Genomic DNA, 12,354 nt, shown 5'->3' with positions numbered 1-12,354 from the left:
TCCCAGACTGAGGGTTTTGAGTCAGAAAAATGGTTTGGTGACATTTTTAACAAATGGTTTATGATTTTCAGCTTTCAGCACCCAGTCTAGTTTTGCACAATTCCAAGGATTCCCGTATTTCTCTGAGCCAGAGGATGCTCAGGATTCTGTCACTTCTCCTTGGAAACTGATGCATCTCGTCATAGTAAGGGTTTGATTCCCAGGAAAGAGGCATCAAATTTGTATCTTCAATAGACCAGTTTGCTAATCCATTATCAAATAATATGCTGTTATTTCCCCTGGTTATTGTATATGATAACTACTCTTGGGGGTAACTGTCAGGCTTACAACAAATAATGGGTGTTTTCTAGAAATCAGGGCACTGATAGGGACAGGACAGAGCAGTATTTAGAGTCTGCTTTCATGAAGCTACTTAGTGGGAAACAGAATCATGCCAGGTGGCAGAGGTTCTGAGAAATAGAGCAGTGGGGGAGAGGGAACTGGGATTGCTATTTATGTTGGAGGGCCAAGGAAGGTTCTCTTTGATAAATGACATTTGAGCAGAGATCTGAGGAAGTAAGGGGGGAAGCCATTCTGGAGGGGAGTAGTGGGCCATGCTCTTATATCCATTTCTACTTTGTAAATCGACAAATTTAATAGAAGAGGTGACACATTTGTGTCAACATGCTGCCATTTGAAACACATTCTATCCACTCTTCCTGAAATATAGCTTTCTATGTATATTTAATCTTTTTCCTTTTTGAGTATCAGACTTGGGGTTTCATACTCGACTTTTTTTCTTCTTCTTCTTAAATATATTTTATTGATTTTTTACAGAGAGGAAGAGAGAAGGATAGAGAGTTAGAAACATTGATGAGAAAGAATCATCAGCTGCCTCTTGCACACCCCCTACTGGGGATGTGCCCTCAACCAAGGTACATGCCCTTGACCAGAATCGAACCTGGGACCTTTCAATCTGCAGGCCGACTCTCTGTCCACTGAGCCAAACCGGTTTGGCTCGACTTCTTCTACTTAGCTATATTAAATATTCATTAATCAAACTGTCACAACTTGGCCATTGGAAGGCCCATTCAACATGTTGCTTTTACCTCTCAATACTGCCTCACTTTTTATTTATTTAAATAGGTTGTTACTCATTTTACAGAGGGTAAAGAAGAGAGATGGAAAGATAGAAACACATATGAGAAACATTGATCAGCTGCCTGCAACCTGGGCATGTTCCCTGACCCAAATCTTGGTTCATAGGTCCATGCTCAACCACTGAGCCATCCTGGCGGGGCTACTGCCTCATTTTTTTTAAAGGACCTTTGTTTTTATTGATTTCAGGGAGGGAGAGAGAAACATTAATAATGAGGGAATCATTGATTTGCTGCCTCCTGTACACTCCCCAATGGGGATTCTAACCTGTAATCTGGGCATGTGCCCTGACTGGGAATTGAACTGTGATCTCCTGGTTCAGAGGTCACTGCTCAACCACTGAGCCATGCCTGTCGGGCAAGACAGATCTTTTTAAGGTCCTGGTTCACACATACATCACCAGTTTGGCTGTCATCACTAAATCCTTTTTCACTTAATTCTAATATATTTTTTCTATAACACCTTCTTAAAAATTAATTCCACCCAGCATGTAAACTATATGCCAGTATAACTGATACTTGTACTTCAATTATATTGACCTCAGATATGCCATTATATTGATTTTTAACTTTAAAAACAAAAAAGTAAACCTACTTTCCATGCCATGCAGCTTTTATTTTTATATCCCTCCTGGTCACAGATCTGCCTTATTCTTTTCAACAGTTATATTCTTGTTTCGGTCATAAGTACAGTTAGAACATGAACAATTTACTGCTCAACTTTTAATTCCTACCATTTTTCACACAGGCTTTTCACCCCACTTTTATGACATACTTTCTTTTCCGCCAGTAAGTGAAAAAGATGTCCAGTTGCTGATTGTGACTTCCTGCAGAGAGGCTGTGAGAGTGAGTGTAAAGCTTTGTTCACCAGCTATTCCCAAAATATATATGAGCCCAGATCATCATCTAACCTTTGGGGGATGGGAGGATGGAAGTCCATAAATGACAAATTTGAAAACATTGGATTTAATAGAAAATATCACATTGTAAAGCCTATTGATCTGTCAGCTTAACATAGAATGACAGCACAATCACACATGAAAAGCTAAAATGCTGGAACCAAATAGCACTTAGAGGCTTGAGCTGGCTCTGAAAGATCTTCATGAGAAACAGAGGCGGCAGCAGCTTGAAACAGGCACAAAGGTAGGGGGAGGAGGATTAAGAGGGTAAAAGGAAGACAGAGCAATATTTGCCTTGTGAGCAGGGGTAAAGGATAAAGGGACAAAAGGGTTCCATTTCCTGATGTTCTAGAAACATCAGAGCACGCAACGTGAACCCGAGAGGTGAGGGGCAGTTCAGGTGGGGAAAGGCAACCTTAGAGGCATTTGTATAGTCTTGGCACTCAGCTCCTCAGGAAGCAGGAGAGCAGGTCACTCGCGTTGTGACTAAACTCATCACTGAGCTGCTTGCCGAGCCCCTAGCACCTTGGCTAAACACATTGAAACTGTGCCATCGTCTGTTGCCCCAATGGACCTGCTTATTAATGAGGATGTAAAAGGGGTGCCACGGGGAGGCCTTGGAGCAAAACACAGGCTCTGGTGGGAAAAGGGTTCATGCCTCTGGCCTTCCTCAGGTGCGGAAGGGACCCTGAGGGAGAGGAGTTTGAGGCTGCTGAGCTCTCAAGGCTCCGAGCTCATCAGCAAAGCCTCCTCTTCCCTCTAGAGTCCTCCCCCAAGGAGTCCTCAGGGTTCATGGAAAGGGCAACTGAGAGAGAGAAACCGAGGACAGAAAGGGGCAGTTTTCTTTCCATGGCACTTGTTACCGGCCAGAGGGCTGCCTCCTTATGCTGACCTTAGACACTGAGAGTTTGTCCTTCACCTGGGGCAGTGATTCTCAAATAAGGGGCAGGTCTGCTCAAGAGGGGCTTGAAGCCTCCAAAGAGGGTTTGTCCAATACAGTAAGCCTCTGTTTCCCCAGCCGAGAACTGCACGTGAGAGAGATTCCCAACAGGAGTGTGTTGTACGTGTGAACAGGGTCAGGCAGAACACAAAGCCGAAACCCCCTAATCTGTGTAGAGCAGACATCAAAATATGGAGTGATTTTTTTTTCTGATTGATAAGTTACAGACAAGTCATTTCTCTCATAGCTAACCTCTGCAAATAGGCTCCACACTGCAGAGCCAAGTACAGTTAAGTTCACCCATTTATCCAGAGTAATTGTACTGGATAAAAAAAACAATTCTGTCCTTAAGAGAATTTCCAGAAATTCCTGCCTGTCCCAGTGAGGTACTTGGCAGTAGGATTAGCACAGGTCAATCACTGTATGGTTTCTTAGAAGACTGGCTTTTCTCTGTCTCTTTCTCTTTGATACTGTACAAGGGGTCCACCAACTTGTTATGAACAAGCATTAAACCTACAAAAAAAAATTAAAAAACAAAGTAGTTAATGGAGGTAGAGGCAGAGTTCCACAACTGTCAACAAGAATACAGAGCTCCCAAGTTCTGTCCTAGAACTGATATCAACTCCTGCTTCCTGTGCGGCTCCACATGATAACCACACTAAGCACAGGAGAGAAACTGTTATTCCCAATAAATGCTGGAATCCATAGGACTTGTAAACCCAATCTCCAGGAGTTAGCCATTAAAATAATCCTTTCAGCAAGGAACAAATTCCTGATTTGCTCAGTAAAAGGATTTTCATACAAGTTTGCTTAAAGCAGTGTGTCCTTTTAAAGTGAAAGAACAAGAGCCTCGGGACAGCTCGGTGCCTTTTCTACAGGGAAGACAGACAGCCTGAGGCTCCATAAGCCCCCAGAGATCATCACACAGCCCTGGACAACTTTTCATGCTCTCCTCCTCTGAGCAAGCCAGTCTCCAGAGATGGACCCTCAGGTGTGAGAGAGATGACTGTGTATTCTGAGACAGCTTTGGATGTTTATTAAAATCAGAGTTGGTTAAAATGTCCAGAGCATGAGAGCTAGGTCCACTCCCCACTCCTGGCATATCCTGAACTTGGCCACCTACTCCCAGGCCTGCCCCTCCCTCACCTTTGAAATACTTCACGGTCTTCACTTTGAGCTCCAGGGTGGCATCCTCGTCGCACACAAACACGGTGCGGGGATGCTGCTGGAAGGCAGACACGGTCCACATGTGGTTCACTCCCTCCTCAATGGCCTTGTACAGAGCAAACGCCTTGTGAGCACCTGTGATGAGGATCATCACCTGGGGATCAGAGAACAAGCCCATGACGGGAAGAGCAGCGGAACCGAAGTCCAGGCACTTGAACTCTACTGTGGCCCTCCCAAACAGCTATAAGGAATACCGTTCTATATTTCATTGTAAGTCTTAACCTTGCAGCTCCAGCTCTCCCTATGCTATCACACAAGTTGCCTGAGTAGGGAGCATCGTTATTCCTTGTCCTATAAGAAAATGGGCCAAGGTTGGGGCCAGGGTTAAGTGACTTGCCCCAGGTCATTTCTGACCCTAAGTGCCTGTTCTCGACACTCCATAGTGCCTCCTGGCCCCTTTGATGGTGGCTGCAAGTGCCCTGTGAACAGACGTGCCCTACCAAGGCCCACTCTTACCCCAACAGTTGTGACACTGGCTCTAGGAGGTCCTAGGTGAGTGAGTTTTCACATCACAAAAAGGTGAGTCCCAGCCCCTCAGGGAGCCTTGGAAGCAGTGCTGAGAGTCATCCCAACAAGGCTGCCACTTAATCTAGTCACTTTCAGTTCTGAGTATTAGACCGACTAATGTGACTTGGGTAATGCTTTTTGTTTAAATGAAACAAAGGCCAAGACTCCTTTCAACAGTTGAAATACCAAGAAAGCAAGTAGTGGACAGTGATCATAAAGAACTCAGCTCTTGTCGAAGCCGGTTTGGCTCAGTGGTAGAGCGTCGGTCTGCGGACTGAAAGGTCCCGGGTTCGATTCCGGCCAAGGGCATGTACGTAGGTTGCGGGCACATCCCCGGTGGGGGGTGTGCAGGAGGCAGCTGGTCGATGTTTCTCTCTCATCGATGTTTCTAGCTCTCTATTTCTCTCCCTTCCTCTCTGTAAAAAATCAATAAAATATATTTTAAAAAAAACAAAAAACTCAGCTCTATAGATTTCCTTTGTAATTCACTTGCACCATGGAATTGTGAACAGGATTTACTGTTCCCTTTCTTTTTACTTTTTAAATGTATTTTTATTGATTTTAGAGAGAAAGGAAGGGAGAGAGAGAAATATGGATATGAGAGAGAAACATTGATCAGTTGCCTCCCGGGGACTGAACCCAAATCGTGGGCATGTACCCTGACCAGGAATAGAACCAGCAACCTTTTGGTACGGAGGATAATGCTCAACCAACTAAGCCACACCAGCCAGAGCTACTATTCCTTAAAAGGTGAGGAAACAAAAGAGAGCACAGAAAATATGGCTCTTTGTCCAGGATTCCAGATCTAATTTTAGAAGAGAGAATTTCCTGATATCCAGCCCAGCTCTTTCTCAGATTAGCATTCACTGACACAGGGCGGTTTGCAAGCCACAAGGCCAAGAACAGCAGAGTGACCCCGGGTGCCGACGCGAAGTGCCCAAAAGAAACCTGGCGCCATTGCACTTTCACAAGCGTTCACTTGAGACTTAGATGTGTGTTTACAGACCTAGGCAAAGAAGCTTAAAGTTAAAATGTCTGGCTGCTTCCCACTAAATACAACCCAGGAAGAAAAAATGCTCCCAAAATTCTAAGGAGGTAGAGGCAGAGTTCCACAACTGTCAACAAGAACACAGGAGCTCCCAAATTCTGTCCTAGAACTGATGTCAACTCATGCCTCCTATGTGGCTCCACATGATAACCACACTAAGCATAGGAGAGAAATTGTAATTCCCAATAAATGCTGGAATCCACAGGACTTGTAAACCCAATCTCCAGGAGTTAGCCATTAAAATAATCCTTTCAGCAAGGAACAAATTCCTGATTTGCTCAGTAAAAGGATTTTCATACAAGTTTGCTTAAAGCAGTGTGTCCTTTTAAAGTGAAAGAACAAGAGCCTCTGGACAGCTCGGTGCCTTTTCTACAGGGAAAGGCCTGTGAGAGCAGGGCCACACAAAAAATTCAAATGTTACCCAACTTCCTAGGAAAAAAAAGTACTAAATCCAGTTTAGGACACTTCTATTTCCCACTCAGGGCTACACTAGTAACAACCAACACCCTGGAGCTATAGGAGCTCCCTTCAAACAGTGGCCCCATCTGCAGGGAAGCAGAGGTCCTTCTTGGTACCTGGGCAGGTGCAGACTCACACTCAGACACCAGCACTGCTGGGCTCCTGCCTGAGCAGCTCGAAAGGGTTATGTGCCCAGGCCAGGGAGCCTGCGGTCTCCTGGGCAGTCCTCACACTGAATAATGGTTCCCTCCAAAGAGGAAGGAGGAATACCAACAAGGTCAGTTGTGATTTTATCCTCATAATGTCTTCATTTTTAATACAAATGTATTTAGGTAGTACCTGTAGAGTTCAATTTCTTTAACAAAAAAGACCAGTCCAATCCCCAGTGAAGGCCTGTGGACCCCTTGCACCCTTACCTCTTTGGCATCCATGACAGTGCCCACACCCACTGTCAGGGCCATGGTGGGCACTTTGGCGAGATCTCCATCAAAGAACCTGGCATTGGCCAAGATGGTGTCCATGGCCAGCGTCTTCACCCGGGTCCTGGATACCAGACTGGAGCCCGGCTCATTGAAGGCAATGTGTCCGTCGGGGCCGATGCCTGCCCAGGAGAGAGTCAAGGCAGCCCTATCAGTGCCAGGGGCCTCAGACTGCAAGTTGCAAGTCCTCTCCTTCCCCGCTTGGGGTCTACAAAACTTGAAAACCATGTCTCTCTTCTCCTGGGCAGGTACACTAAGCATGTGATCTTTCCCTCTCCACCTCCCACCCTTTTCTTCCTAGGGCACACACAGCCATTGTTAACTTGCTACCATCCTCCAAAGCTAGGTAAAGGGGACTCCAAATAGATTCCTCCTCCCTAGAAGTTCATCCTCTCTTTCTCTCCTGCTAATAGGGATCCTGCTACCAGGGTAGTCACAGTGAATAAAACACAGGGCCTGGAAACTTCATACAACCTCAGAATACGAGCACTCCTGGCTTCTTTCTCCCCATCCTCCTTCCTATATAATAAAAGGCTAATTGCAAGTCAACCAAACAGCGGAATGACCGGTCACTATGACATGCACTGACCACCAGGGGCAAACACTCAATGCAGGAGCTGCCTCCTGGTGGTCAGTGCGCTCCCACAGGGGGAGCACTGTTCAACCAGAAGCCCTGAGCTGGGCTCACAGCTGGCTGGCTGGCTGGCTGGCTGGTGAATGAAGCCACGGTGGCAGGAGCCTCTCCCGCCTCCAAGGCAGTGCTAAGGATGTCCCACAGCTGGCTTAGGCCCACTCCCCTAACCTGTCAGTTGGACATCCCCCAAGGGCTCCTGGACTGGGAGAGGGTGCAGGCCGGGCTGAGAACTCCTCTCCCCCAAGTGCATGAATGTTGTGCACTGGGCCTTTAGTCTTGAATAAAGTTAAATCCAAAGCAGTGAAAGGCAGTCCAACTTCACACTCCTGTGGGTGAATCCAGAACTGGCAACACATGGAAATGTAAGAGGGCAGCCCAAGGTAAGAACAGAGGCACAAATCTGAGACAGGGACACCTTAGGTGTGCCTTCCTTGTCTCCACCACTCTGGCCAGCTAACCTTGGGCAAATCACAAAACTTCTCTGGAGTTCACTTGGCCATTTACAGCGTGTAGGAGCTGAGAGAGGAGTCTTCTGGGACTACATGTGATTTTACCTGTTTAGATAAGTCCCATGACTGAGCTATAAAACTTTAAGATTGGGAAACAAAATCTCAGAGCCCAAATTCGAACCCTCAATCTACAGACAAGGCACTAAAGTGCAGAAAGAGGAGCTATCCAATGTCACAGCTGCTGAGCAGCAGAACCAGGGCAGGGAGCTAGGGGTCCCGCTCTGCCTTCCCTGCGTCCTCAGAGTAACGAGTGGCTCCTGCAGCCACCAGCTCAGAGAAGCAGCTGTCCGAGGCAGCATGTGTCTAACCACCCTGGGTCTGGCCTAGACACCTGCGCACTGTCCGGCTCACCTCCAACGAACAGCTCAATCCCGCCTGCAGCCTGGATCTTCTCCTCAAAGGCGTCACACTCGGCCTGCAGGTCAGCCGCGTTCCCATCCAGGATGTGGGTGTTCGCCGGTTGGATGTCAATGTGCTTGAAGAAGTTGTTCCACATAAAGGAGTGGTAACTCTCTGGGTGCTCTCGAGGAAGACCTGTGGGGCCGTGGCCACTCAATCAGAGCCTTCCTCCCGGGAGGAGGCCAGGATATCCCCAGACCCCAAGAAGATGCTCTCCAGGAAATGCCAGCCTCAGAACCCTGGGCACCAGCCTTCCGACCCTCACGCCTCAGGATAAGCTGAACTGATGTCCCTAACTGTGCCCACCACCACCTATGACCACAGGATTGGGCCAAAGTAGCTCAGCTACACCCCAGAGGCCTGAGGAATCTCCTCATTTTGATCTCCTTTTCACAGGAGAATTACGCTTAGTTGGGAGGCCAGAGTTAATCTTGGTTTCTGGAGGTGGCTTAGGTACCTTGGGGTAAAAGAAGGCCTATCTAGGAAAGGAAGCATGCACGCCCCTCACCCTGTGCCTCCAAACCCCACCACTCAACTCGTTATACCCGGCTCAGCCTGAACCCCAACTTGAATACCAGGTGGTTAGAATTATGTCAGGGCTTCCCAAAAGGTTTTTTTCAGTCAAGAAGAAAAAGCATGCTTAAAGTGAATATTTAATGCTTAATGTTAAACATCAAGAATGTTCACAGCCTTAAAAAGGAAGGAAATTCTGACACATGCCACAACATGATGAACCTCAACAACACGATGTTAAATGAAATAAGCCAGTCATAAAAAGTCAAAATATTGGTGATTCGTTCTATGAGGTACCTAGAGTAGTCCAATTCATAGGAAGTAAAATGGTGATTGCCAGGGGCTGCAGGAGTGGGAAATGGGGAGCTGGTGTTTAATGGGTATAATTTCAGTTTTGCAAAATGAAGAGTTGTGGAGATTGGTTGTACAATAATAAGACTGTGCTTAACACCACTGAAAGCACATAAAAATGGTAAGATGGTACATTTTATGTTATGTGTATTTTGCTACAATTTTAAAGTGTTTAAAGTGAAACCATTACAAAATTATAGGGGGGATGGTCGGACATGGAAGGTGACAGAGACCATGGTGGTGTAGCTATTCAGTGGTGGAAAAGACACCAGGCTCATCTCCCCTCCTGTGAATCTGGCAGCAAGGAGAGCTAGAGGATGGACACTGGAGAGAAAGTCCAGACAGAGACGGGGACCCCCCCAGCCGTGTCCCATTTCCAATCATTTGTTCTAAAAAGAAAGGGCATGGAGTTGGGGAGGAGGCATAGGAGAAAATACTAGAATATTTACTAAGTGCTGGCTCTAAATAAGAGGCTTCCACATGTGTGATATCATTTAATGCTTACAACCTGTGAGGTCAGTTTTATTGGCCTCATTTTACAGCTGAGTAAACCAAGGCCTGGAAGAGACAGGTATCAGTAATGGAGGCTACCACCAGATGTCAGTGGTTTCCTGGCACTCTGAGCTCCTCTCCAGCCTGCGAGGGGGGGCAGTTCGGACTCTCCTGGAATCAGATAAGGACTGGAAGGGAGAGACTCACCCACATACTCGTCCATGTTGAAGGTCTTCACATACTTGAAGGACAGGTCTCCATTCTTATAGTACTCAATTAGCTTCTTGTAGCAGCCAAGTGGGGTGCTCCCTGCAAGAGAGGGCACAGCCATGAACGCCCTTCAGCCCCCACCCCCTCCTCCCCTGGAAGCCTAGTGGGCACCTGGGAATGAGTCAGGGCTGCTTCATACAAGTCATATCTGAAGTCTTCTCCAAATGTTGCATGTCATGCTTGTTTACTGCTTCCTTCCCCACTAGGCTGTAAGCCCCAGAGGGGCAGAGCTGTGTCTGTTTTGTCCATTGCTAAATCCCCAGCGTGCAACACGCTGATGATTGAAATGACTGCGATTAGTACTTGAGTGAACGTCAGACTTAATTACTAACATGACATTCTCTGAGCAACTACTCTGTGTGAGGCACAGAGGTTCCTGAAGGGGATGCAGAGAAGCGAGAGATACAGCAGCCACCCTGAGAGAGCTATCTCAGAGTGGGGACGAGAAGCAGTAATTGCAGCTGTGACCGGGGTAAGCACAGGCCAGCCTGAGGGCTCAGAGAAGACTTCCCTGAGGAGCAGCAAACTCCCAGGTTGAGTCTTATTAAAACGAGTCATAAAACACATAAAAAAAAAAAAAAAAAAAAAAAAAAGGCAGGAGGACCGCTTCTGAAAGAATCAGGATATTTGCTTGGAGAAGCTGGGATCAAAATATCTTCCTATAAAGGCAACATTCTGATTTTTCCCAAAGAAACGGACTGGTTGGTGGGACTAGATAGTAGTACTCCAGATGCACAGAAAAGAAATTCACTCATTACATAAAACGTATGCCTTAAGGCACTGGGACTTAATCCTGCGAAGGAACCCATGGCTGACAGGGCTGACTTAGGACGTAGCCAAAAATCAAGTTCTTCCTGCTCCAGGAGTCTTCGGGAGCTGGCAGCAACCCAACCACTACAAAGGAAGCTGGGTCCTCTATTTTGTGTGTCCAGGAGGCAGGGGAGTTGTTCACTCAGCACTGGTCCCTCAGAGTCCTGGCTCCCTAAAATCCCCTAATACCTACTCTCCTCCCACTGAGCAATCCATGGCCCCCACTCCATCACATAACGCACCGGTGGGGAGCCCCAAGGTGAAGTACTTGTCTGGTCCTGGGTTGAACTGGATGATGCGGTTCCTGATGTATTTGGCGGCCCACTCACTGGCCTGAGAATAGTGATCCAGGATGATGAGCTTCATCTTGTTCTGCAGCGGCGGGTGAGGAAAGGACTCAATTATAAGGGGCGGGAGAAAGGGATGCAGGAGTTTGGCTTAGAGGAGAAGCTCCTCTCACGCAGCAACACCTGGTCCCCCGGGTATCTGAGCCAGGAAGAGGAAGGCACTTTCAGTTCACAGAACTGACAGCTGGGCCCAGTGCCGCCATCACCCACCAGGTGGCGCCGCTGAGTTCTAATCTCATTACTTCCTTTACCAGGGCCTCGGCCTAAGGACCCAAATTCTCTGAGCCTGTTTTATGTGAAAACGGGAACGTAAGTACCAATTTCACCACGGTGAATGCTCAATAAGAGAATGCATGTAACCACAGTACTCAATGTCTTGCAGCTCGACCCATTCCCCCACCCCCCCACCCCCCTGGGTACTCTCCGCCCACAGGCTCCTCATTAACTGCGGGGCCCAACGGCTCCTCTGGGGTCGCAGGGCAGGTGGAGCGGGGGGGGAGGGGTGGGCTCTGCTGGAGAGAGGTGTTCTGTCCCACCCGCCGGCCCCGCCTGTGGGTCTCCAGTGTCCGCCAAAGCACACGGGGAGGCGATCGTTCCAGGAGGCATCTGCTCCCCCGCACTGCGCTCAGAGGGGGAAGGCCCAGGCGGAAGTGGCCGCTCCGGCCCTCGGGGGGTTCAGGAGTGTCCCCCGCCCCGGCCCCAAAGCGATCCCACTGCCCTCCGGCCCCGCCGAGGAGGGAGTGCGAGCCGGTCGCCGGGGTCCCGGCTCGGGGTGCGGGAGGACCGGACAGCCGCGGGAGCCCGGCCGCCCCAGCCCGGCCCGCGGAGGTCCGGGGCCCGCTCCCCACTTACCCCTCCCGCGGCCGGCAGCTCCCGGCGCGTCACGTGGCCGATCACGCGGCGCCGCAGCCCAGCGCGCTCCGCGGGGCGGACTCCGGGCCCGGGGGCCCCGCACCCCCTCTTCCCGGGCGGCCTGGGCGCGGGGAGGCGGCGGCGCGGGGTGGCCTGGAGGCCAGGTGTTCCTCCCAGGAATGCTGTTCCCGCCCGGAGAGGTTGGGGGTGGAATCCTCCTTCCTTAGCCTTTCCTGAGGTTGGGCCTGGCTCTGCCTTCAGGGTGTTTTGTTTTGTTTTGTGTGTGTGTGTGTGTGTGTGTGTGTGTGTGTGTGTGTGTGTGTGTGACTTACCTAGATATAACTACAGGGTGTTTCCCCCAAAATATATACACACTTTGAGTAATTATTAATTCCAATGGGTTAAATACAAAAAGAAACATCAGTTGAGCTATACATTTTTGTATACATTTTGAATACATTTGGGGGTACGCATATTAGAGA

At 48.5% G+C, this 12,354-nt stretch overlaps 1 protein-coding gene and 1 long non-coding RNA gene across 4 annotated transcripts in view; one reads left to right on the top strand and one right to left on the bottom strand.

Annotated features, from left to right (window-relative positions):
* Window positions 1-2,086: 2,086 nt before the first annotated feature.
* On the bottom strand, window positions 2,087-12,007 carry GNPDA1 (glucosamine-6-phosphate deaminase 1). Of its 2 annotated transcripts, none has more exons than XM_084885017.1 (7): window positions 11,873-12,007; window positions 10,916-11,045; window positions 9,801-9,902; window positions 8,190-8,372; window positions 6,633-6,817; window positions 4,122-4,296; window positions 2,087-3,488 (listed from the first exon to the last, which is right to left on the bottom strand). In XM_084885017.1, the coding sequence occupies exons 2-7, from the start codon at window positions 11,037-11,039 to the stop codon at window positions 3,388-3,390; spliced, it is 870 nt and encodes a 289-aa protein (XP_084741143.1). In that variant the 5' UTR covers window positions 11,040-11,045; window positions 11,873-12,007; the 3' UTR covers window positions 2,087-3,387. The 2 variants fall into 2 exon arrangements, with proteins under 2 accessions (XP_084741143.1, XP_084741144.1); XM_084885018.1 differs by having other exon boundaries at window positions 11,557-11,885.
* LOC311623181 overlaps window positions 11,988-12,354 on the top strand; it is a 45,860-nt gene continuing 45,493 nt past the window's right edge. For both annotated transcript variants that reach the window (XR_014795111.1, XR_014795112.1), the window contains exon 1: window positions 11,988-12,110. This is a non-coding gene — a long non-coding RNA (uncharacterized lncRNA). The remainder of the gene's footprint in view (window positions 12,111-12,354) is intronic.

This window comes from Pipistrellus hanaki, assembly GCF_964339955.1.
Source record: "Pipistrellus hanaki genome assembly, chromosome: 5".
Taxonomy (NCBI): Eukaryota; Metazoa; Chordata; class Mammalia; order Chiroptera; family Vespertilionidae; genus Pipistrellus; species Pipistrellus hanaki.
Note: the sequence above shows the minus strand (reverse complement) of the source record. Positions and strands in the feature narration are given on the sequence as shown.

What these genes read in the sequence shown, in the direction of transcription:
- GNPDA1 (XM_084885017.1), bottom strand. Translation starts at nt 11,039, where the DNA reads ATGAAGCTCATCATCCTGGATCACTATTCTCAGGCCAGTGAGTGGGCC. An exon ending in CACCTTGGGGCTCCCCACCG is followed by an intron (nt 9,903 to 10,915) that starts GTGCGTTATGTG and finishes CCTCTCTTGCAG; the next exon opens with GGAGCACCCCACTTGGCTGC. An exon ending in GATTGAGCTGTTCGTTGGAG is followed by an intron (nt 6,818 to 8,189) that starts GTGAGCCGGACA and finishes TCTCCTGGGCAG; the next exon opens with GCATCGGCCCCGACGGACAC.